General features: G+C 34.7%; 1 protein-coding gene across 1 annotated transcript; it reads left to right on the top strand.

Annotated features, from left to right (window-relative positions):
- On the top strand, positions 1–26,603 carry LYPLAL1 (lysophospholipase like 1; the record flags this gene model as incomplete). The annotated part of the gene is made up of 5 exons (XM_079697885.1): positions 1–94; positions 4,567–4,666; positions 16,157–16,326; positions 25,464–25,579; positions 26,385–26,603. The coding sequence occupies 5 exons, from the start codon at positions 1–3 to the stop codon at positions 26,601–26,603; spliced, it is 699 nt and encodes a 232-aa protein (XP_079554011.1).
- Positions 26,604–27,144: the final 541 nt, after the last annotated feature.

Genomic DNA, 27,144 nt, shown 5'->3' with positions numbered 1-27,144 from the left:
ATGGCGGCTACGTCGGGTTCAGTTCGCCTGCATCGCTGCATGGTGTCGCCGGCTGGGAGGCACAGCGCCTCTCTGATCTTCCTGCACGGCTCAGGTGGACTACAGTTTTTCGTCCCGGTTACTGCAGCATGGGAAATGCCCCCACACACACACTCGGTTTCCCCAGTGTTGCCCTAGCGGGGGAAGCGCTGGCCCCAGTAGGGCGCGGTGGACTCGGAGAGGGTGACTCTCCCCTCGGTAGCCCCGCGGCTGTGGACACACAGGTCTGGTAACCTGTCCCGGGCCGTCCTCCCCCCACCCCCCTTGTCTTCCTTTTGCCTGTCTTGCAGTCACTGGCTGGCCCGCTGTTCTGGCCTTTGTGTCCCGTCATTCGGCCAGCCCTCTGTTTACATTCTCTCCATTGCAACCATTGCCACACATTCCCCCGCCCCATGTCTCTCCCCCAAATTTAAACAGAGCAAGTTAGAAAGGTAAGTCTTTTGCTAGAAACAAAGAACATTATCTAGTACTTTTCAGAGTCGGCTACTAGTGTTTGGAATTTTCAACCGCAGTGGATTATTTATCTCCTTTCTGTGAGGGACCATGCCAGGGCTGGAGTGCCTTTTCCCCTTCACTCTTTCCTGCCTCCCATTCCTTCTCCTTTCCCACCCCCACCCCCCCCCCCTTGTCTTTCAGACCCCAAGATAAAGCACAGAGTCAACTCTGAGTCCCAGGGGCAGGTATTCTCCTTCCACCGCCTGCCTTTAGTGACGTGTTTAATTCTGTATAGCGTTTCTTACACTTACCTGTAGTTACTTCTGACTTCCCCACTTCACTTCTTCCTCAAGAGTAAGGACCCTTGTTTGAACCTTTGCATCCCTAGTGCGGCCCAGGGTAAGTTCTTGGGAAGTGTTTTTTTAAAGAAATGAATTGCAGCCTGTGTCCTCAGGGGGCCTACCTAAATTTAAAAACAATTCGTTTAGTTTGACTCAGCAGTGGAGATCACAAGATGGTGCATGATTTACTGCCAAGTGAATTATAAGGAAAAAAACTTTGGATAGGCATTATTAAGGCTTTTGGAAAATGAAGAGCTTGTTAGGTTTGCCAGAGGAAGTGGTCTTTAAACTGGGACTTATGTAGGCTTAAAGAGGACAGTGATTGGATAGTGGAGAGGATTGTAAGGTACAGGGTGGAAACCTGGAAATGGGCAGTTGTAGGAAATATTCTCATTTTTAAAATGAGTCTGGGTAGATTGAATAGTTTGTCCATGGTCACTTGGCTATTACTGTGAGTGGTGGTGGAATTGGGATTTGAACCCAGATCTCTGACTCCAGAATCAGTGCTCTGGAGAGGTAAGTTGAAAAAACTCTGAACTAGGATGTATCATTTTGGAAATAGGGAAGAAAAAGGCCAAAGATGTTTGAAGGGAAAGACTTGACTAATGAAATATACTTAGAAGATGAGGGGTCTAAGATGACAGCAATGCTTATAACTCGGAGACTAATACTTATATTATTTGGGGCTCCAAGGGTGTTTATAAGCACCCAGAAATTCCCCAATACCATAGTCCTTTTAATAAGTAAATAATTTCATAAAAAGTCTGAGACTTTTCTTCTTTTTTCCCTGGACAGCTTTGCTTAAAGTTACTATCCTCACTCTTTTCAATTTCAAATTACTGACATTTTAAAATTTGTAACCATATGTCTCTGAAAGCCAGAGTTGTATGTATATATTTTTTCGCTCTGTGCTTTGAACAAAGAGTTTATCCAAAGAATCCTGCCAGTTATGCAAGTATATTGCAGTTCCTGTGTATTTTGATCTCCAACTTATCGGGAATATGATTTTACATTAGACAATAATATATGTGGTTATGTTATAGGATATGTTTGGTTTCTGGTTAATACAAATGTGGGCAAACCGATTTTAACAGTTTTACCATACTCTTGGAATAAGGTGCTGGCTTTTTAAAGAGCAGACTTTATGAATGGATGGATGCATGTTGTTTTGTAGCATTTAGTTTTGCTTTTCAAGGTTGAAAAAGTGTTTAGAGGCAGATTTTGTTTTTTTAAAAAATCGTGAAAACTTGAGGTTCTCTTCTACGCAGTGGCAGCCATAGAACATCATATAGGAATAGAAGTTATATCTAGCCAACTTAATTTGAGTGTTTCAACTACTAAAGTACCGAAAAAATACCTTCTTTCAGGATGATGAAAACAAATGATAGCTTAATTAGCTTTGCTCAGCTTCTCAGATTAGATAAATTCACTATTATATGCTCCATTAGGACACTGTGGTTCTTCTTTCAGTGACATTCACCGTATTTGTAATTACCTAATTTAATGTCTGTATCCCACACTGAGCTCTAAGGTTCACACAGGCCCAAATCATGCATGACTTGCTTTCTCCCCGTATAGTAAGTCTCAGCAAATTGACTGAGTTGGTTCTTACTAAATTCACCAGTAATCTCTGTGTTGCTAAATGTAATGGACATTTTTCAGTCATCATTTTATTTGAACTGTCAGCAGCATTCGCCTTTCTTCTTGAAACACTCTCCTGGTTCTTTCTACCTGTATATGGATGTTGCACACTCATTCTCCTCTCCCTGGCCATTAATGTTGGGCTTCCTCAAAATTCGGTCCTAGGTCCTCTTCTCTTCTCCCTCTACATTTTTCTCCTCAGGCTAAATTCCATACAAGCCCACAGATTCTATTTTTATCTCCGTTCATGCGACACAAATATGTGTCTCCATTTTAGATCTCCTTTGAGCTCTAGACCTGGTTATCCAACTGCCTAATAGTCATTCATGCATTAATCTATTCATTCAAGAAATGTCTGTTACATGGCCACTGTGCAAAGCACTGTTCTACACTCTCAGCTCTTAAGAACCTGTATTTTGCCCTCCTGCTGGTTGTAGGTTGCTCAACCCTTCGTGTAGGATCTAGAATGCATTACAAAGGGGTACCTCACACTCAGCATGTATAGACCTGCTGCCTCCTGTGTTTCCTGTCTTGGTGTATATAGCTCTGGCCAAAAACCTCGCCGTCACCCTAGAAACCCTTCATAATTGACCCCTCATAACTAATCTGTTGCCAGTTTCTTTTAATTTTATCTCCTAAATATCTCTAGTATCTATTTCTGTATACTCCACTGCGATCACTGTAGTCTAAGCATCTGTCATCTGAACAGTAGCCTCCGAACTATCCTTCCACATCTATCTTTGTCCTCCTTCAGGTCTGTCTTCACATAGCTTCGAGAGTAATCCTTAGAAGCATGCCCCGTTTCTGCCCCCCCAAAACCTTCATGGCTTCTCCATGCTCTCAGGCTTTGTCGGGATGTTAGGATCCATCCTGCATTCACTGCTTTTCCCCTCATTTTCTGCTTTTCACTTCTTCAGTGCCAAAGTGCTTCCTGTACAGCATTTCAGCATTTGCCATATCCTGTCTGAGATGCTTTTCCCTGTGCGCTTCAGTTTTTACCATCCTGTAGATCGCAGTTCAAACCATTCAACAACTATCTACTGGATGCCTAGTTTGTGTCAGCACTGTCGTAGGCATCAGATGAACAAGTAACCCACTGGCTGAAACACAAAATGAACCTTGCCTTGTGGAGTTTATATTCTAGCGAAGTTATCCCTGAATCCTTAACTGGGTCAATTCTGAATCTAATAAACCCTTGAAGTACGAAGTGTCTTACCTTTCCAGTGGCTACATTTGTCTTTCACATTTATTTATATGATTAATTGACTAATGTCTGTTTCTCACAATAAACTATACACTCCATGAGTATAGGAATTCTTTCTCCCCATCACCTTCCCATCACTGCCTCTCTAGCAGTAAGCGCAGTGTCTGACACATTAGTAGGTATTCAGTAGATATTTTTTTAATTGCTGCCTTAATGAATTGATTGATTAAAAATTAGAGTTGTTAACTTGAAAATTTTCTCTTTAGGACCACATAAAATGAACCTATAGTTCCTTCCATTTTTTAATGGAAATACACATATATTAATTCTTGCATGAGGCTTGGTTGTTTTTCAGCCATGGGATGTACAGTCATTATTTTAGATTATGTAAACATATTGCCAAAATTAAATTCTCATTTCTTCAAGTAAAAAATAAAAGTATGCTGAATACCCCTTTTGAAGAAATTTGGTTTTTTAACCAAGAAAATTGTTTTACGTTGTTACAGTTACAAACTTTTATAAGCACTTTAGGAATTTACTGTTTTTAAGAGTAAAAAAAATAATAAATGACAGTGTTTAAAATCAGATATGGAAAGGATTTCTTTTTTAGAAAAATCAATTGATTTATTTGTTCCTATTACATCCTTTAAACAAATGAGGAAACTTAAAACTCAAACAGGTCTTTAAAGTGAAGTCAGGAGTAAAATAATCAAAATTATTTCTAACTATTGATGGCTGATCAGTTATTTCCCATTAATAAATCGGTTTCTATACAGTTATTTTTATTTATGAAGATTTTTTAATTCTGTGTTCTAGCCTCTGTGTGACATGAAATTTATAGACTGCTTTTAAATACACTGTATTGTCAAACTGTTTTAACTTAATCTAGATTTTGTGATTCATCAGGTGATTCTGGACAAGGATTGAGAACATGGATCGAGCAAGTTTTAAATCAAGATTTAACATTCCAACACATAAAAGTTATTTATCCAACAGCTCCTCCCAGGTATGTAGTAATTTAAATCATTACTCAGTATAACTCTGTGGCATAAAATATTTATAAATGTACCAGCTAGATGGTTTTTCAGCTTAATTCTGTATTTAAAATATTTTAAATTGGGGTTCTTTTTTCCAGAACTTTTTTTTTTTTTTTTTTAGCAATTACTTTGTTAGACCAAGTTTTGCTAGGTGAGTAATTTATTCTTTGAAAAGCATTCCCTGAAGCTCTTAACTTAAACTTTGTCCCAGGCATAGTTTACAGGACTCTGCTTTCAGTGGCCCTGCAGATTGCTCATCTTTCAAACTCTTTTCCCCTTCATTCACCCCCTAAAGAAACTAATAACTCAAACAAGGATAATCTTTCTCATAATTCAGTTAAACCAGAGTTCATAATCTCTGGAAAAAGGGGTTTGTGGCATTCTTTCTACACATAGAAGGTTTTAGAAATAATTTTAAGCTTTTTGAATCAGTAAACCAGAACAGGAACATGGAATCAACTACTTAATCCATATTTATACAACCTGTAGATGTGTTTAACAAAATGCACAATCATAAGACTGGTATAGTTTTGAAGTCGAACTGCTTTTTTATGATTATTAAATTAACATCTACATGGTCTTTTAAACTGGGACTTACAAGTTTTTTTGTGTGTGTAAGTGAAATATTGTGCTGAACTATGCAACCCAACTGACTTCCCATAATCTGTTCTTGATTTGTTCTTATTAGCACACTGTGTACTTAGGCAAATGCTTTGATGTATTTTTCTGTAAACTTAGTATTAAGGAGAAGTATTGATAGAAACAGAACTTCAAGGACCTTTTCATATCTACTGTTAAAAATTTACTTATCTGAGTTGATAGAATTGATAAAGGTAGAACAATAAAATGGTAATTTTGTTTTAAGATTCAAAAAAAGTTATTATTTTAATATAATTTTGGAGCAGTTTAGTATTTTGATAGTGAAGATAAAAGACCTAATGGCCAGTGGGTTATTTTTGTGCTGTAAATTGAAGGTCTTTGAAAATGTCTGAAGAGCTTATTATTTACTATTGGTTTTTAGGGTGAGTGAAGTTAAGAGGGAGGAAGACAGTGGTATTTCCCATGGGAATGGGAAAGATAAGTTCAGTTTTGGCTAAATATAAATGTAATTGGCTGATAAAATTGAATGGAAGATCATTGGAAACATGATTCTAGGAATTACTATTTTTCGCTTATGAATATCACGTCACCACCAATTATGATATGAATCTAGACCAGTGTACCTCATACTTAGGCCACAGATATTTCTGAGAGTCCAGAATTCTCCATGTGCTCTAAAGCATTATTTGTAGGTGCTGTTGTAATTTAATAAAATATAAAAGCATTGAAATTTTTACTGAATTCATAGTAACTTTTTATTATATGTTTTCATAGTCAATAGCTATTTGGACAGATCAACAGACATTTTAGACCATGCTATCAATGGAATATACTATAAGCTACATATATACATTAAAAATTTTTGACACCAAATTAAAAAAAAGGAAGAAGAAACAGGTAAAATTAATTTTAATAGCTTATTTTATTTAACCCTTATATCCAAAATATTATCATTTCAACATGTAATCAATATGAAATTATTAAAATGATATTTTACATTCTTTTGTTCATTTTCCTGTCGTAGACCATTTTAGTTTTTATCCTCAGTTTATCAGTATGCATACCTATTTATCTTATTTCTTATTTTCCTTCAGGAAAATTCCTAGAAAGTGCTCAGAGGTCTTAAAGTCAATTTCTTTTTGTTTAGGGAATTAGCTTTTCCAAATTGTTTTCCAAAAATTGAACAATTTGCATTATTTAACTTAGCCTGTTGTTAATGTAATGTGGTTAGGTTAAAAAAATAGTAGATTGGGAATTCCCTGGCTTTCCAGTGGTTAAGAATCAGTGCTGTCACTGCCAGGGCTCCCTGTTTTTTTTTTTGTTTTTTTTTTTGCGGTACGCGGGCCTCTCACTGCTGTGGCCTCTCCCGTTGCGGAGCACAGGCTCCGGACGTGCAGGCTCAGCAGCCATGGTTCACGGGCCCAGCCGCTCCGCGGCATGTGGGATCTTCCCGGACCAGGGCACGAACCCGTGTCCCCTGCATTGGCAGGCGGACTCTCAACCACTCCGCCACCAGGGAAGCCCCGAGGGCTCCCTGTTTGATCCCTGGTTGGGGAACTAAGATCCCACAAGCCACGTGGCACGGCCAAAAAAAAAAAACAAAAGTAGATAGATAGATAGTTAGATAAATAGATAGGGATAGATGTGTGATTTTTTTTTCTTGTACACTCAAAATTTTTTTAATATTTTTTCTTGATCACAAAATTAATTGTTGCCTTTACAGTGATACCTACTTTATAATTTAACAGCCTCTCAAAGAAGACTGAAAAGAAAAATATAGAGTTATGTCAAAATAAGAACAGACTACTAATTTGTTGATCAATTTTAAGCTTAGTTAATGGGTATGTGCTTTGGAAATACATTTGAAGTCACTTTTATGTTAGACATTTTTAATGCCATTTATATTTCAATATATCATATATTAATAAGAGTGAAGCATATGTAATACATATCTAAAGTGACAAATATAGTAATAAATCAACAATAAATCCACTTGTTATTCCTTGTAATTAGTTTGAATGAAAAATCTGGTATGTACTATACAACGTGGAATCTTTGAGAAACCAGTACTTCAGTTAAAGAGGAAAAGTGAAGACTTTTAGAAATACATCATCTAATTCTTAATTAAAATAAAATTATAAGGGCCATTAATGAAGAATTTGTCAGTTCTGTGTCTTAATTTTCATGTCGGAAATTAACAGATTTGACTAGATCTCTAAAATCACTTACAATGATTAACTTTTTGTGTTTGGGGACCCTTCAGATTTTATCTAGTAAAGATAGAGTAAGAACTAGTAGTGTGGGGCTTCCCTGGTTAAGAGTCCACCTGCCAATGCAGGGGACACAGGTTCAAGCCCTGGTCCAGGAAGATCCCACATCCCACAGAGCAACTAAGCCTGTGCACTACAACCACTGCGCTCTAGAGCCTGTGAGCCACAACTGCTGAGCCCACATGCCACAACTACTGAAACCCACGTGCCTGGAGCCCATGCTCCGCAACAAGAGAAGCCACTGCAATGAGAAGCCCGTGCACTGCAATGAAGAGTAGCTCCTGCTCGCCGCAGCTAGAGAAAGCCTGTGTGCAGCAACAAAGACCCAACGCAGCCAACAGTAAAAATAATAAATAAATAAATTTCTAAATAAATAAAATAAAAAGCAAACTGGGTTTATATGAAGTTCAAAACCAAGCTAAACAAAAATCATTAAAAAAAAAAAGAACCAGTAGTGTAATGCTCATCGTCTTTTTTGCTGTACTTGTTAGGCCAATAGGTGAGGGAAATACCCAAGATGGTAATATTATTCAATAGCAGATTGAAGATACATGGAAGTATTGTGGTACAGTATTTAAGAATGCAGTTTTTGGATTAGGCAGACCTGTGATTGAATCCTGATTTCTCTACTTAATGCTGTAAGATTTTGAGCAAGGTATATTGCCTCCCTAATGGTGTCCCAATTTCTTGAGCATTAAAGTAGAGATAATTGTATCTACCTCAGAGTTGTGAGAATTGAATGTATAACGTACATAAATTCTTCAGCACGAAGTCTGACATAAAATAAGCACTCAATAAATGTTAGTTACTTAGAGTAGTCTATGATATCCTTGTGGGCAAGATATAGAAATATCCAAAGAATTACAGATAATCCTTGAGGAAATTTTCCAGAACTGTGTTTCTGGGTTGTATTCTTATTTTAATTTAGATGAGGAGACAGTGCTCAAATCTCCAGATGATATCCTCAAAAGAAATGCCCAGTCATGTTGTTTGCCCATGTTTTTATTTGGTTGTCTATCCTTTACTTACTGATTTGTTAAAGCTCTGTATTTTTTTAGATACAGCTTGTTGTTGTTAGATGTATGCATTCAAATATCTTGTCCCTGTCTGGTTTGCATTGTCACTCTCTTAATGAAATCCTGTGACCAGAAGTCCTAATACGTTTCTTTAAAAGTAAAATTTACAGTGAAATGCAAACATCTTAAGCATACAGGTCAATCAGTTTTTATGAATATATGCACTTGTTTACTTCAAATATAGAGAATGTTCCCACCATCCCAGAAAGTTTTCTTGTGCCTCCTTCCAATCAATTCCTACCACACATAGATTACCATTGTTCTAATTTCTATCACTGTAGTATAGTTTCGCCTGTTCTTGAATTTCAACTAAATGGGATAATTTAACCTTCTGTGTCTGACTTCTTTCACTCAACATAGTGTTTATGTGCTTATCAGTAGTTCATATAAAAATTTTTGAGTAGATATTATGTGTGAATATACCACACATTTATTTATCCATTCTACTGTTGATAGACATTTGGATTATTTCCAGTTTTTGAAAATAATGTATGTCACTGCTATAAGTACTTTTGTGTTTTTGTGATCATATTTTAATGGATTCTTACCTGAACTCTGTTCTGTTTCATTGGTCTATTTTTTGAATTTTATGCCAATATAAAACTTCTGATTAATATAGCTTTATAGGAAATTTTGAAATCAAATTGTGTAAGTTCTCTTTAACACTTTTTCATCCTAGGTTCTTTGCATTTGTGTGTAAATTTTAGAATCCACTTACCAATTTTACAAAACACCTGTTTGGATTTTGATTAGAATTGCATGTAATCCACAGCAGGTTTATTTACAGAAAATTGATGTCTTCCAGTCCATGCACATGGTGTGTTACCGTTTATTTAGATCTCTATTCATTTCTCTCTGCAGTGGTTTAGACTTTTCAGTATAGAGGTCTGTTGCCAAATTTCTTCACAAATATTTTATGTTTTTTTGTGTTATTGTAAATGGAATTTTTTTTAAATTTAAATCTCTGATTTGATTGTTACAAGTACATAGAAACACATTTTATATTTGTATCTTGTTCTTATATCTTGCTATCTTCCTAAATTCACTTATTGCTAGTAGTTATTTAGTAGATTCCTTATGATTTTTGTGTAAACAATCATATCATCTATGAATAAAGGCAGTGTTACTTTCTCCTTCCCAGCCATCAATAATTTATATGATGGTATAGTTTCTCGGTGTTTTGAAAAATTCTAAAAGTAATAAGATTCAGTCAGTAGTGCCTCTACTTTTCAATTCACTGTTTTTCCACATGAAGTGCATGTTTATATTTTTCACTAAACATATATTCTGAAACAGGGTTAGGCACTCTTGATTTAGGTTTAGTAATGGGTTCATCTTTACTCCATCACTTAGGATTCATACCTGAAGCATGATATTAGGAGATCTCTCTCCTGATAACAGTGGATCTGTACTATAAGTACACTCCACTGGCAAGGAACCCTCATTAAAAAATGCTATTTTGAAGAAATAGTATACTTCTTTGGTAAGTATTTTAAGTGGTACATTTAAATATCTATTAGTATGTAAAAGCTTATTTTCTTAGAAACATGTTCTTTCTAAAAAAAAATCAACAAAAGAAAAGTTTGACCTTTTTCTAGAAATCACAGAATGGATATTACAAGAATTAAACTCAAAAGATATTCAGAGCAAAATAAAATAATTTTAGGTATCCTGTTAGGTATTCTGCTGACAAAAATTATTCCCAAATCACAAATGATTATTGGCATTCATCGTTCAACAAATACTTGTTCTTGCCACTGGGGATATCACTGTGGAAAAGAGCATTACAGGGAGAGGGAATGTCAGGTGCTAAGTCCCTGGATCAGTAGTGAGGTGGTCCTGAAGAAAAATGAGGGAAATGTGACTGGAACCTAGTGAATGTTGGGGGAAGAGCAGTGAAATGAGCACAGAGAGGAAGCCTGGAACCCGATGATGTTATCTGAAAGGTTATGATGACCTTTCGATTTTATGACTTACAGGGAACAAAATTTGGTGTCAAGCTGAAATGTCAACTCTTTATATTTTTAGACCTTGGACATTCATTCCCGTTTAATATTTTACCAGTGTATCATGGTTTGATTGATTGATTGATTGATTGATTGAAGAGCCACACAGATGTTCTTTGCTAAACATATTTATTTATGGTGGTAATGTCTGAGCTGTTTTATACCAGCTAATAAAGTGGTTTATTTGAGGAAGAAGGTGAATGAGTATAATATATGTGCCAGTTTGTTTACCTGCTTTAAAAGACAATCTTACTTTCATGCTTTATTGAAAGGTTTTTCTAACATCTTAGGAAAATTATGCATTCTTGATTGTTTTATTAACAAAAAAAGTTCAAAATTATTCTTTGTCTCATCACATTTTTCCTATTATCTCCTTTGAACAGAATTAATTTTCTCAGAGAACTGAGAGAACAAAAGGCTACTATATTAGCAAAACTTATATTCTATGGAGCATCTATCTCTAATTAAGTAGGGTACTGTCAAAGACAAAAAGTTAAGTGAATGTCATTTTTTTTCTATTAATGGCTGAGTTCCCAGAATGATTCATATTTTAGCCTATGATATCATCCTTATTTAAGTGCTTCGACAGGCAAATAAACTCTTAGAGAAACAGAAGAAAATGAAAAGGGAAGTAGAAACAAGTCAAAAAAGTACCAGTCTGATTCAGGCTTTAGTATGAGTGTTGTATATTGTTTTCATTCAGAAGATCACTGTAATTTAAGTGACAATTTCAATAGTTTGAGAGTTCTTTTTCTCTAACAGTGACATAAATGCTATATGGAAAGCACCTGCTTTCATTTTCAGAGTACTTTAAGAAAGTTAATCCTGAGAAGGGACTCTGGGAGGTGGGAGGATAGAATGCTTTCTGTCTTCTCTCCCGTTCTGATTCCAATTTATCTACCTCTCTTGAGCCAAGCAGCTTCTGAAGTCAGAAGGCCTACAGGAATGAGGGAGAATTTCGGCTCTGTGGGGGTCCCCACAGAGCTGGCACAGGATTTTATCTTCTCTGCACCCAGTGTACCCACTTAGAGCCTGGGGAACGAGGCAGGAGAAGCCTTAGGTAGGGCCCAGAATGTGGCCAACCCTGTGAAGAGCACAGTCTGCAAAACTCTTCCCACCTCCCAGATTCATGTCATAAAATGTTAATTCCCAGGCAATAATGCAATACTAGTTAAATCCCACAAGGACTTTTTTTTTTGTTTTTTTTTTGTTTTGGTTGCGTTGGGTCTTTGTTGCTGTGCACAGGCTTTCTTTAATTGTGGTGAGCGGGGACTACTCTTCATTGTGGTGCTTGGGCTTCTCATTGTGGTGGCTTCTCTTGTTGCAGAGCACGGGCTCTAGGCATGCGAGCTTCAGTAGTTGTGGCTCATGGCCTCTAGAGTGCAGGCTCAGTAGTTGTAGCACACGGGCTTAGTTGCTCCACGGCATGTGGGATCTTCCCGGACCAGGGATCGAACCCATGTCCCCTGCATTGGCAGGCAGATTCTTAACCACTGCGCCACCAGGGAAGTCCTGAAATCCCACAAGGACTTTTAAGGGGAATTATTTGAAAATATTTAAGAATTTACTAAATATTTGATTAATTTCTTAGAGAGACAAAGAAGATTAGATATCTGAGAATAGGCAGGACAAGTCTGAAAGACGTGATAATGATGGTAGAGAGAGGGGGCCCACCTGACTCCACATCAGAACATATTCTAAAACCACTGTAAATACAGTCGATATGATCCTAACACAGGAGTAGATAAATAGATCAGTGGAACAAAAGAGAGCCTTTCCCAACCAGAATTTTCCACCTGAATCACAGGACACACAAAATGACTTGTCATTTTCTTGATTTTTGTCTAGGATAGAACAGAACTAGTACTAATCTAGATGCTTTGGAGAGAAGCCCATTCATTATAGATAGTAAATGTATTAGGTATTAGTGTTTAATTCTCTTATTTACCTAGGTTGACACGGACTAGATAATTCAGAACTATAATATGGCAAAGGTAGAATTTCACCTTTATGAGAAAAGTTTTTGTTTTTTTGTAGTAGTGCAGGCACAACTGGCTATCCATTTGGGAGAAAATGAATTTGAACCCTTAGGTCACTTCATGTATGAAGTAAATTCCAGAAAAATTCAAAACTTAAATGTAAGAATGAAAACAAAAATCTTAGAAGGGGGCTTCCCTGGTGGCGCAGTGGTTGAGAGTCAGCCTGCCGATGTAGGGGACACAGGTTCGTGCCCCGGTCCGGGAAGATCCCACATGCCGCGGAGCGGCTAGGCCCGTGAGCCATGGCCGCTGAGCCTGCACGTCCGGAGCCTGTGCTACGCAAAGGGAGAGGCCACAGCAGTGAGAAGCCCGCGTACCGCAAAAAAAAAAAAAAAAAAAAAAAAAAAAATCTTAGAAGAAAATCTTGGATTCTATATGTAAAAATGTATGGATTGAGAATACCTTAAATAAGAAGACCCAGAAATTTAGTTTAATACAAAAAAAAGGACAGATTATATCAATTGTTAAAGTCTTTTATTTGGCTTTTTAAAAAAAGATAGATACCTTAAATACATTATGTCAATATACAGAAATTGATTTGAAAAAAATACTTGAAATACAAATGAAAAATATTTATGGCAATAATACACAGATGTGGTTCTAAACTAATAAAAAAAAAATCAAAACCCCAATAGAATAAAATAGCCAACGTTATGAATAAGTAATTCCTTTATGTGGAGTTCTGGAAAGACAGCACTAATCTATAGTGATAGAAATCAGTCAGCGGTTGCCTCGGAAGTGAATGGGACTTGCTTGTAAGTGGGCATGATGGAATTTTCTGAAGTAAAGGAAATGTTCTGTATCATAATGGAAATACATTGTCAAAGGTCTTTGAACTTTGTATTTAAAATGTGTGCATTTATATATGTAAACTATACCTCAGTAAAGTTGATTTTAAAACTATAGTTGATATCCTTCAATGGTAATATTTTAAAGTATGTTAGTACCTATTGTAATTAGGGTAGGGCTGTTGGGCAAAAGGATGTTCTCAGACCTTTCTTGTAGAAAGGTGAATTTTTATAGCCTTTGTGGAAGCAACTTTGAAACATCTATTAAGGTAAAAATCATACCTCTCAATCCAGTAGTCCTATTTCACAGACTCTGTTCCATAGGAATAAAAGTCCCAGTATATAAAAACATGTACATGAATATGTTTGATGCAGAATTGTTCTTAGTGGCTAAAACCTGGATACCAAATATTAAATGCCCATTAGTAGGTGAAAGGCAGATTAAATTGTGGAACATCTTTATTATATTATATAGCTATTTAAAAGGATGGGTAAGAGCTATGTCAGATGAAAGGATTTCCATGAGGTATTGTTAAAGGAGAAAAGTATGACACACATAAGAAAACCAAATAGGCTTATTTCATTTTTGAAAAGCAAATGGTCTAAAAACTATAATGTAAAGAAACATGTTTTGATGTATGTGCAAAGAAAAACATTCCAGATCATTAACATAGTTTACCTAGTGTGAAGGGCAGGATGTACGATGGGGTGGGAGAGGAGAGGAGGAATGGAGAGTTGAGCAAAAAAATAAAAAGGACTTAATTGGAAGACATCAAAACAATACACACACAGACAAAATAGCCTGTATTTGCAAGATTTCATGCATGTGCATAAACTAGGAGAAAATGTTAGGGTTTTATGTACTGACTTACAGAGATATTTGTAATATACATTCAAATTTTGGAAAGTATGTTACCAAGTAAAGTTTATAACACGATTATATTTTAGTAAATACGAGGTTCTCTGAAGATGAGTTCTTGTTAAATCTGAGTCGGAGCAACTGTCTTGTTTCCAGATTTCTTTCACTTTCTCTGAGAAGATTTCCAAAATATTTCTCTTGACTTTTAGGCTCCTTAAGTGGATATCCGTTTATTTTAGAGTGTTAAGACCAATACCGAACAACAGTTGTGTAGTTCTCCTATTCCCTTCAGCGCCACCCTTTGGTCCTAACAGTTGGATGTTTCTGATGGTCAGATCTGCACAGACTGCAGAGTCCTTTTGCTACAGTGGTTGAGAGAATGAGAATTGAATAGTTCTATCTCCTTGGGTTTGCCAGGATTCCACTTGGTTTTTTCACTAAAGAAAATGCAAAGAAGCACATTCAGATCTCAGCTGGTGTCTTTCAGCCCTCCATTTTTTTGTTCTGGCTGTACATTTTATGCTTTTATTTCACTGACTCTGGAGGGTGAGAATATATAGCTAAATTTGAGATGGGGCAAAGTAGTAGAGGTGTTGGTCTAGGAGAAACCCTGCATCTGTGGTCATCACTGGTTTAGATTTCTTTCAAATTATAATGTATACTTTTGTCACTGTTTGTGTTTTCTGTGGTCTTCTTACTTATAACATAAAACTGTTTTTCACAGTCACATGAGGAGAAAGCAAGATTTGCTAAGTGCAAAGCTGTATCTTTTATTAAACTTTCCTATTCCTCATCTTTGGAAAACTGTTGTTCTCCATGTGTGTCTTATATATCCCCATAAACTTCTGTGTTTGCTACAGGAAGCTCTAAGAGTGTTTTCATTCTCTTCATTTACCTTTACCAACATAAGACTTGATACAGGACCCCTTGACCCCATTATAATTGATTAAAACAGAATATTTGGAATACCTTGGGATACACACAAACGTGTGCATACACACATGTATACTTAAAATAACAGAGCATCCAGAGCAAGATTCACTAATACTGTAACCACCCCATCTCATACTTAAATGTAAAGCATCTTATAATATCAGTCTTGTTCAACAAGACACCCAGTTCAGGGCATCTTATCATATAAAATGTTTTTAAGTCCAACAAGGGACCCAATTTGAGATCCAAGAAAACAGTGTGGAATATCTGTATGATAAGCACTTCCAAAGATTATTTGTATCCCATTAAACTCATTTCAAGGTTCCTGAGAAGATTTAAAAATAAAATAGCTCCATCTCTTGATTAACAAAACAAAACAAAACAAAAATACTGTGAAGACTCCTAAGGATAATCTACCTGGATGTGATCAAGAAACCTTTAAATTACTAACGTAGCCTTCATACTTATGTGCTACAAACTAACCACCTTTTGAAAAGCATTTTGGTAAATCATATTTTCTACTCTTGAGGCATTGACTTTTTGCATGGCCAGACATTATTTATTTAGCTGTAAATATTTAAATAATCATTTAAATTGAGTGGAAAAAATAACATGCACATACAATAAATAATTACCCTTTTTTCATGGGGATTTTCTGGAGAATTTATGAAACTTAAAAGATGGAGAAACTAAGATGATGAACTGGCATTAATAAATGTTAATAGAACCAAGGTAAGTATAGGACAGTTAAGGCAATCAGCATGGGAATATTTTTAATGTGAATTATTTAACTTTTAAAACTTGGAGGAAATTGTAATTATTCAAAACACTAATTTTTTAGAAATTAAAACATCTATTTTAATTTTTTCTTTTTTTGGTTTTAAACAGGCCATATACTCCTTTGAAAGGAGGATTCTCCAATGTATGGTTTGACAGATTTCAAATATCTAATGACTGCCCAGAACACCTTGAATCAATTGATGTAATGTGTCAGGTGCTTACAGATTTGATTGATGGTGAAGTAAAAAGTGGTATCAAGAAGAACAGGATATTAGTAGGTAAGATCTTTAGATGTTTAGAATTTAAATATTTTTTTCACTTTTGTGTAATTCTATACATTGAATTTTACTTGGAACATTATTTAGAAGCACTTTGTATATCATTTGACCTATTCACAGTTTCAGATAAACTTTACATATTAAGAATTTTAAGGGTAATAGAATTATAAGCAAAAGCTCATGAAACTTTAAATGATTTTCTTTTTAATAATAACATACTTTAAGACTCCCATGGCGGTAAAATTTTCTTTCTACTTTAATTTTCAATTAAGAGATTATTCATTCCAGTTTTTAAAACATTTTATTTTAATTAGCTTAAAATTTATATGTTTAAACTACTATCGCCATAATTAAGATAAATGAGAGTACATAGTCAAAATATAACATCAAATTCGTGAAAAGTATACTCTTTGGAGTTAATATTGTAGGAATAAGGTATTCATAAACTTTTGTTAAACATGTCTTTAGCAATCTCTCTTCCCAAGAGGATATAGCATGCCTTTATATAAGCTTCATTCTACTTACACCCCTTTCTTTTTCTGCAATCATAAAATGCATAAACTATTTTATGATACATACAAAAATAAGATAAACTGTATAGAATGTGAATGATACAGGATGGATTTTTGTTAAAGGGTTATTTCCCAATAACTATTTAATTTATAATGAGTTGTATTTAATGTTGAAATTATAAAGCAAATTAAGTATCTTCATCATGTTCTAAATAACATTAAAATGTACATTGAAATCCTGTGTAGACAGGATTTGGGCAAATTAATAAACTTCCTTTGTGTTTATTGAAGTACTAAGCTATTCACTGAGTTGAGAAGCAATATGATATAATGGATGGAATACATTTTTCTATCTTGGCTTCAGCATTCACTTCTGTTAGTTAAAAGCAGTGTGCCCTCCAGTGCAGTGACATCACCTTTCTGGGCCTCTGTTTCCTCATCAGTGTTTAACTCTATATTTCTATGTTTCTGTGTTTAACATCTGTGTCATAGAGATAAATACAGAACGTTATGGGAGTACTGGGAAGAGCATGGTGAAGAGGCACCAATTCAGTCTAGGGCATCATGAAACAGTTACAAGATAGAATTCAAACTATGTGAATGTGTAACAGATTCTGTCATTCAATGATTTAGCAAATATTTTCTAAGTTTCTAAGTACTGTGTGTCTGGCAGTAAGTTAGATGCTCAAGGACACACCGATAAATAGAACAGGAATGCCACAGTTGCTTACAACCTAGAAGAGCCCATGAGGTACTTAAAATGGTAACTGTAAGGCCAGCCAGCCTTGATGATTGCCCTAAAGCAGTATAACTGACAGCTCTTCAAAGGGAATGATCATCTGTATTTATTTTTATTTCTCAGGACCCATCACAATGCCTAGCACAGAGCTAAACATTTATAATGAGTGGCATGACCTGATCTGTAAATTGATGACTTAAGTAGTTAAATATCACAGGAATTCAGATGAAAAGAGGTCATAAGTATTTGGAGCTATTAGAGAACAATTTAATAGGAAAGTATCAGAAGCATTTGAGATTTTGAGATGTGCAAATAAATAAAATTTTAACTATTATAGTGTAGAGGTCTAAACATAGAGAGTAATATGAATGGTAAATAGAAGTAAAAAAAAAGTAGTGCTTGTTTTTGTCTGTCTGGATGTTAGATGGCTTTAGCAGAAAGTTTGTTGTCTGACTGGAAAATGCCTATTGATCTGATAGCTGGACTAACAGCCTGAAGAGCATAATGGTATAGTGACCAAAATGGGTCGAATCTAAAGTCCACCACTGCCTAGCTGGTTCATCAGTTAATTGCCTACACTGAATTTCTGCTACCTCATCTGCAAAGTGGGAATAATAATACTATAAAAATACTATTTTACTGGGATATGATGTTTGTAAAACAGTTGGCTCATTTTACACTCTCAATAAATACTTTCTGGTTCCCTTTTATCCTTTATTCTATAGGTAATTGAGGAGAGATGATTGAAGTATGTCTTTGAGTCATATAGTTAGTTAGGACTGTGCTTTAGGAAAATTAATCTGGCAGAAGGGGTAAGTGAAGAGATAAAAATTTGGGTATGGGAAAACCAGTTACTGAATTTATGATTATAGGGTAATGAGATCCTGAAGTCATGCAATGACAGTGGGAAAACACAATATTAGTACTATAAGAAATTGCTTTAAATTAAAATTATAAAATCTTCATACATAAAAACGTAGAAAATATACTAATCGTACTTCTAATGTATGTGTTAAAGAACGTATCGCGTTGAATTGTAATTGCTTGTCTGCTTGTCTCTTGCCCCATTCCTCCTCCTTGCCCTTCCCTGTATCCATCAGTTACTTCATCTTATTCATCTTTGAAAAGACGTTATGGATTGTTGTAAGGTCGGAGAGCTGATAAGAATTTTGAATCTGGGTTTACTTCATTTCAAAGCCCGTGGTTCTTCCATTTAACTGAACGCTTGTAAAATTCTTAATACATCTTGTCAGATTCCTTTCATGAAAAAAATGTAACAATTGATACTTCTCCCACCTATATTAGAATGTCCATCTTATTATACCTCGCTGAATAATATTGTCTTGAAAAATATTTGCTAAAAATAAGTAAACAAAAGTGGTAATTAATATGCACTTAATTTGTTATTTTCCTTTTAATTCTGTTTATGTTTTGACACAAGAAAGCTATTTTTAATTGTCTATTTTTTTCCAAATAATTTCTCAGTTTAAGAAGGTATTTCTCTAGGACGTGAATAAATATTCAAATAGGTGTTCTACTGGCTTTTCTATAATTTTTTAAATATTTAATTATTTGATTCATCTGGAGTTTGTTTTAGTTTCTTTCTACCATATCATGGAAGGTTTTAATTATTTTCTGAAGTACCAAGAGAACCTTGTTAAAAGATGATCTTATTTATAAAGCCATCAGTAATGTGGTCGATGTTTTATCAAAGCTCCACTGAATTTTTAACAAAATTTCATTTTGGAAAGGTTATAAACTATTACATTATAAAATTATAAAATTTGAAATTTATTACAAAATGCATATAATAGGATAGTTATATACACTTATGAATATAAAAAATTGGGAAAGAAAAAAATGCTTTTTTAGAATTTGTGAGATGAGCTTATGAACTCCTATAAAGCCTCTTTCCTAGCTTGAGATATGAAAGAGATGACAGAAGTGCAGATGCAACGTTGTTTGTCCTTGTTACTTTACTGTTAGTTATTTAACCAGTCAATGAAAATAAATCTTCACTTACATTTCTGTAGAGTTAAACAAGTATGGCAAAATACATGCGATTCTTGACCTTCTTTTATTATGACAAAACATTACTTATACTACCTCCTTTTTCTTTACATGGATTAGCTATTGATGCATAGAGGAAATAGCATTCTAGTCCTATAGGAATTTTCTCTTGTAGTTGTTTTTTTTTTTTTTTGTCCTATTGATCTAACTGAGCTTCTCACTTATTTGAAAACATGGCACATGAAGCAAAATATCATTATGTATTCAGATATTTGTACATGCATTTCCTGAGTTCTGAACATCATAATTGCAAATGCATGAGTGCAACTGACAGCAGTATAACATGGTTAAGAACTTGGGCTCTGGACTCAGACTGAAGGTTTCTAATCCTAGATTTACTATTTTGTAAGTATATGAGTTTCCTTAACCTCTGTGTGTGGATGATAATAATAGTACTTATCTTACAGAGGTGTGATAATTCAATTAGTCAATTCATGTGAAATACTTAGAAATGTGCCTGGCAGGTAATGTTGAAGAAATTTTCTTGCTGTTATTAAACACTCTCTATACCACCTTCCGCATGGTCTCTCCAGACAACAGAAAGGCCGTGCTGGACCAGTGCTGCCCTGTGGAGACTCAGGAGCTCATTGTTCCTTCCCTACCAGCTGTTTTCTTTCCTCAGTAGTATACGTGCTGTGCTTCCCTCTTTCTTTTTCATTGCTCATAGATTCTTTAAACAGAAGTTACTGCTTCATATTTTTCTACTGGTTTAATCCTTTCATCAAGTGTCTATTATAGAACATTTTAAATTCAGTAAGATGTAAATGCTACTTATAACATTTTAATGAAGGAGGGATCCAATGGGACGTCAAAGCAAAGTGCATTTGAGATGCTAGACACACATATACAAACAACATAGGTTATTTTAAAAAATTAATTATAAGAGGAAAAACTAGAAAAATTAGAAGGTTAAAAAGGAAAGGTACTTCCCTGGTGGAGCAGTGGTTAAGAATCTGCCTGCCAGTGCAGGGGACACGGGTTCCAGCCCTGGTCTGGGAAGATCCCACATGCCGCGGAGCAACTAAGCCCGTGTGCCACAACTACTGAGCCTGTGCTCTAGAGCCCACGAGCCACAACTACCCACACACCTAGAGCCCGTGCTCTGCAACAAGAGAAGCCACCACAATGAGAAGCCCGCACACCGCAACGAAGAGTAGCCCCCGCTCGCCACAACTAGAGAAAGACCGCAGGCAGCAGTGAAGACCCAGTGCAGCCAAACATAAATAAATAAATATTTTTTTTAAAAAAAAGGAAAAAATAGAGATAATAGTACAAAATTGTTATCCTTGTTGATTTTGTTTAATATGTGATAAAATTTCAGATTTAATATCACACATTGTGTCCTCATGGAACGCTTTTCTCTGAGATTGTAATTTTAACCAATATAGCTTTGTAAACAAAGCTATTCTCTATATTTGAGTAGGTGGCAGCCCATTCTTTTTCTGTAGTTTTATTTTGGTTAGTGATATTTTATTATATTAAACTTAGTTTAAAAACAATGTTTTTATAGAGTATGATATACCACCTTTTCTAGGTAGTTTACACAGCTTAGGTCAAAAATGAAACTTCTCATACTAAATTTAATTTCCAAATTGTTAATGAAACTTCTAAGTGCTGGAGTACCAAAAACTATCAAAAGCTTTACAGTATAATGAGGGAGATAACAGAAGTAAAGTGTTCTAAAGAACAAGTCGATTTTGGGGGGAGCTAGGAACTGCTTCTTAGAAGAGATAATTTCCAATTGAGTTTTAAAGAATGAGTGAGAATATGACTGGTAAACAAATAGGGAAACACATTCATGAAAGAAAACAAGGGGCACATTAAAATCTCTCGGGAACTACTAGTTTGATATGCGCTTCAACTCCTAGGATTATTGAATTATATACAGAGAATGACATGATCAGATGAGCATTTTAAAAAGATTACACTGACAACACTGTGGAGGCTGGCTAGTCTGAAGTCCGGGGGAATAGGAAGATGGCAAATGCAATAGATCCAGTAGAATGATGAAAGACCAACACTTACAGTGTTTCACGACTTTGGAAACAAAGGATGAGTAAGATTACACTTAAGAACATTGCAGTCAACTGGGAGTTTAGCTAAGAAAAATCCTTTGTTTTCTTGTTTTCAACAATGGAAATATATTTCTTTCTTAATGGAAAGAATAAACTTTGGTTAGAAAGGAGGAACTGGGCAAAAGCTTTAAATGTGTTCCTTGGAGACATTCGTGAATCCTTACTATGCATATTAAGAAGATCAGGTATAAGAAAGTTTATTTATTTTTATATAATACCACACATGATTCTACAGAGGGTATGGTAAAAATTAGGGGAAACACAGGCAATAAAATAGTGACTTTTAAATTACTTTCTGAATTTGGCAGCATAGCTATTGTTAAAACCTGGATTCAGATTCTGTATTCTGAGAAAATTATTAAGAATATAGTTTAACACTATAATGTGTTTAAATTATACACATTTTTTCATATACAGTATCTTTCTTGACCCTTGTAATAGGTAAAGTAGGAAATTAATTATTCTCATTTCAGATAAGAAGAAACTAAAGTTCAGAGAGACTGCTGGCTAAAATAGAGTTGGGACTAGAACCCAGATCCTATGCATTGACTCAGGAACTTTGTACCATAATGAGATTCCTTTTTCTAACCACTAGGTGGTGATAATTTGTTGTTAAGAGAAAACTGACGTAATTTAGATTTAACTTTGATCTAGGATGTATAGAACCTGACAAATGATAATGACCAGATTATTGGTATAGTTTTTCATGTTCTCTGATAATATTATCAGAATTTTGAAGCAGGGATAATCAAGTGCTTCTGGAATTACACCTGAATAATTTACATGGATGCTCTACATACCCATTATGATGCTCTAAATACCCATCATGAGGAAAGCGGTTAAGGGAGTAATGGTCTATTAATACAACTGACTATTATGTAACCATTATATACTATATACATACACTTAGAAGACACTTAGTATACTTAGTATGTGTTCAAGGAGTAAAAAAATAATATGGAATTTTGTAATTCTGTTTAAAGACATTCAAATCAGTATTACATGAAAGTAAGGTATAAAATTGTACATACAGAGTGAGTTTAACTGTTAAAATGAATTTTTAAAAACATGTCAAAATTATATGTGAGTAGTGAGATTTTAGATAACCCATTTTCTTTATTTTTGTATGGTGGAAATACTTTACACAGTGGGCATATATTAATATATTAATTTTATAATAAGATTTAAAATTAAAATGAAGGGATAGTTGCAGTTACCAAGATGAAACCTAGCTCCACAATTTCCAGGCTGACTTTCCTGACATTATATAAGTTTCTTTTGAAGCTCTTGGAGGGAACACTGGAGAATGATAGTATCCTTCTACTTTCTTTTAACATATATATATATCTTAAATAACGTACGTTTCTTCAACAACTTTCAGAACTTTTAAGGCTTGGGGCTGCTGTTTTAACAGCTTTCCATAGAAGATGATAAATATTTTGTTTACCCTGTCAATTTTATATGAGAGAAAATATACAAATATGGTGGGCATAATTTATATATTCCCAAATTTTTGAGACTATCACAGTTCATTCTGAAAAATAATTATATATAAAGTGGAAAACTTGTTGCAATTTGGTTGGAGGGTGGATTTTATTCCATTTTTAAAATCCTATTCAATTGACGGTAAACTTGAATTGTAAGTTCCCTGCCTCCCCCCCGCACCCCCTCGCCCCCGGACTTTGTTTTCAGATAGATTAGCTTAGTTTTCCCAGTACAGTTTTTATACATTATTACTGTTTTATTTAATTTAAAGACTTCATAAAAACTAGGTTATTATTTTTTTAACATGTTTTATTCAGCCTGTTAATCTTAAATGTATGTTGAAATGTTAACTCTTGACATTTTAATGCTTCACCAGCGACTATAAATATACATCATAACTATTACCTACAATGAGTTTACTCTTCGGTATTTACTTATTGAACAGTATATTTTATATTGCATTTTAAACACTTAGATGAAAATTGAATTGAAATAACTAGTCTTTTGTGTTAAATTTTCTTCCATTAGAAAAAAATACATAAAGTCCCTTTCACACCAGTGTCCGCAACGTTAAAGGTGACTGTATTGTCAAAGATCGCTTGTGAGGAATTGCAGGCTACCTCACGGGATTATAAATGGACAAGGAACTTAGATTGAATCTTAAAATAATGAGTTTTCAACGAGTACATTTTTCTTCATTATAAATTAGGAGAATTGAACATGAGGTTAAATGTCTCAAGGATGCCTTTGTTCATAATGGCATTTCATACGTGGGAAAGTGTTTTCTTTCTTAGTTGTGTTGCTGTTCTTGTTGCTGTTCTTGCTGTGAGGCTGGTCCCCCTCGAGGGGCTCGGAAATCCCATAAAATGATTAAGTTACCCTAGTCAATAAAAATGCAGTGATGGGGTGGGTGCATTTAATGTGTAAAAATTTTCTCAGTAGGTGTGATTTTATAATAATTTTTAAATATGTTTTTGCTCACTGGTCTATTTTTATTCACATTTTATCTTTGTATGATTTTTTTAAAAATATCGCATTAAAAGATCACATTTAATGATTCTAGCCACATTATTTTTTTATGGAACATTAATTTCATTTTGCTCCATTTATGAAATTTAAAACTTTTTTTTCCATCATTGGTGCAGCTTAGATTATCTAGAACTTCATTGTCCCATATGATAACCCCTAGCCACATGTATTTAAGCTCAGATTTTAACTAGGTAAAATTAAAGTAAATGTTTAATTCCTCAGTCATACTAGTCCCATTTAATATGTTACTTAGGTACATTTGGCAAAAAATATAACTCAAGCTCTTGAATTTCTCCAAAAAATAAAAACTGTGTTCCTACAGCCTTGTTATCTGTAACATATGGATTTCTTTTAAATCGTGAGATGTCTTTTAACTCTCAGTCATGCTGGGGAATATCACACCGAGTCTCTAAGCTGAAGCTGGGCCATCCTCTCTGTTATGTCACGTCAGGTACCTACCTCCATATTCTGTGTTGTGTCTGTTTTCGCCTTTGAACAGAAGGGTCCAGGTATTTTAATCTGTATATCTCTGGTGACTAGTGTCACTCCAGTGACAGTGTTTGGCACATAAAAGACAATAAAAGTTTGTCAAATGAATATTTTTTCCCCAAACTCTTTTTTAAAAGGACATATAGGTTTGAATTATACTATCACGTCAGTTTTCAAAATAATATTACAATACAAAGATGTTTTATCTTTCTCACCAAATTTTTGATCATCCTTCCTAATTCAGAGATCACTGAGCATCTATTATATGGCAAACTCTAGAAATATAATCCTCTTGGAGCTTATAGCTTGGCAAGTAAGACAGAAAGGTGCATGTTATTAATTGTAGCTGCAGTGTGAGGATTCCTATAAGTATAAACAAAATGTAAGTAGACACTAGAAGTTTAAATAAATAACACTTGTGCTATGACTCACATTTTGAAATATAATATTTTTACTTGATGACCAAGGTTTCTTTTTTCAATTCTAGCTCCTTTTATAACAAATTATTTTACCAGTGCTGACATAGATAGAACAGTGTTATTTACTCATTAGAACAGTGTTATTTACTCATAGCAGGTTTTTTTCCATGAGATCTAAAGTAGGCTAAATTTCTCTTTAGCATTGTATCTCTTTTAGGTCTCCAAATATTTATGGAAGACTGACATAGCTATATCTTGTTCTAAATTATCGTTACATATATTCTGCTTTTTCTGATAAGTGAATTTTTGCTTGTTTTAGGAGGATTTTCTATGGGAGGGTGCATGGCAATGCATTTAGCATACAGAAATCATCAAGATGTGGCAGGAGTATTTGCTCTTTCTAGTTTTCTGAATAAGACATCTGCTGTTTACCAGGTAAGTTCCAGATTTTAAAAACAAAACAGAAAAAAAAAAATGAGACATTCACACATTGAAACTAAAACAACATTGATAATTACACAATAACAATTGATTCACAGAGCATTCCTGGGAATTCAAATTAGTTATATTGATACATTCCATCTGGTCATTCATGTTTAGGAAGTGCCTTGTACAGAGATTATTGTTAAGCAAAGTGTCAAAGAGAAAAGGATAAAAAATATGTGTATGCTATATATGTATCCTGCATACATATTAAAATATAGATGATTATAACTAGGTTTGCTTATTATGTCATGAACATAATCAAACCAAAGAATCAGTTACATGGCTGATACCTATTTTTCAGCAATATCCTAATTTATGAGTATGGCATATTATAGTGCTGCAGCCTCATTACCAGAAGTAGAACCAGCAGGTATGGAAATGAGAGCAAGAATGCTATTTTTTCCTTGATTGTACCTGAGCTCTGTGTTCCTCCCTCTTTCCACTCCATGTGAAGAGGTTTGTCTTCCCAAGACACAAGGTTTCTTCGGGAAATGCTTTGACCATTTTTGAGACAGTCCTCTACGGAGTAAATTCAGATCACGTACAACTGCAGCTCCAGTGGTGCCAGCAACCAGCTAAGTTCCTGGTCCTGGCCCATCAATATGTACCTGAGAGAGCTCTACCACTGCCTCTTTTCCGCTTTAAATGTTGAAGCTTTGGTTAAACTGGAGTTTTTCTGCCCCCTCTGATTTCTAAGAATAATGTTCTTAAATGAATTTCTTAAACTTCTCCATTTTTATGTTCTCTTCTCTAGGCTCTTCAGAAAAGTGATGGTGTCCTTCCTGAATTATTTCAGTGTCATGGTACCGCAGATGAGTTAGTTCTTCATTCTTGGGGTGAAGAGACAAACTCAGTGTTAAAATCTCTAGGAGTGAGCACAAAGTTTCATAGTTTTCCAGGTGTTTACCATGAGTTAAGCAAAGCTGAGCTAGAAAAACTGAAGTCATGGATTCTTACAAAGCTTCCAGACTGAATGAGTCAAGATTGATTTGTTAATATATAAATAATGTCTTTATGAAAAGTGATTTTTACCGCCAAATTCTAATTTGATAAACAATAATTAAAATATTAAAAAATATCAGCAGTTTACTGACTTATTAGTTATTGAAATGCTTAGCACCATAGAGAGTAGTATAATCTTATTAATGGTTAACATTAATTTAGGCAAACCTCTGTGTATTATTTGTCAGATACATTTTTATAAATATTTGAAGGCCTTGTAAGTAAGTAAATATTGAAATATTAGAAAGTACTTAAACTAGATTAAATAAAGGCAATGAGAAACCAGGAAAAGTTTTAACATGATATTATTTTATCTTTGTTATCACTTTCTTTAAATTGCCTTTCTGGAGATATTCATGTTCATGTAGTTTTTGACAGAATAACATTAGTACCCCACATTTATAGAATAGTTTCCCATTACTTCACCTGATCATCACAAGAGCTTGATGAAATAGACTTGAGTAGTTGTTACTGGTATTTTTATAATAGGGATAGAAGGATTGAAAACTTTC

The sequence above is a fragment of the Hyperoodon ampullatus genome, assembly GCF_949752795.1.
Source record: "Hyperoodon ampullatus genome assembly, chromosome: 2".
Lineage (NCBI taxonomy): Eukaryota > Metazoa > Chordata > Mammalia > Artiodactyla > Ziphiidae > Hyperoodon > Hyperoodon ampullatus.
This window is presented reverse-complemented; position numbering and strand designations above follow the sequence as displayed.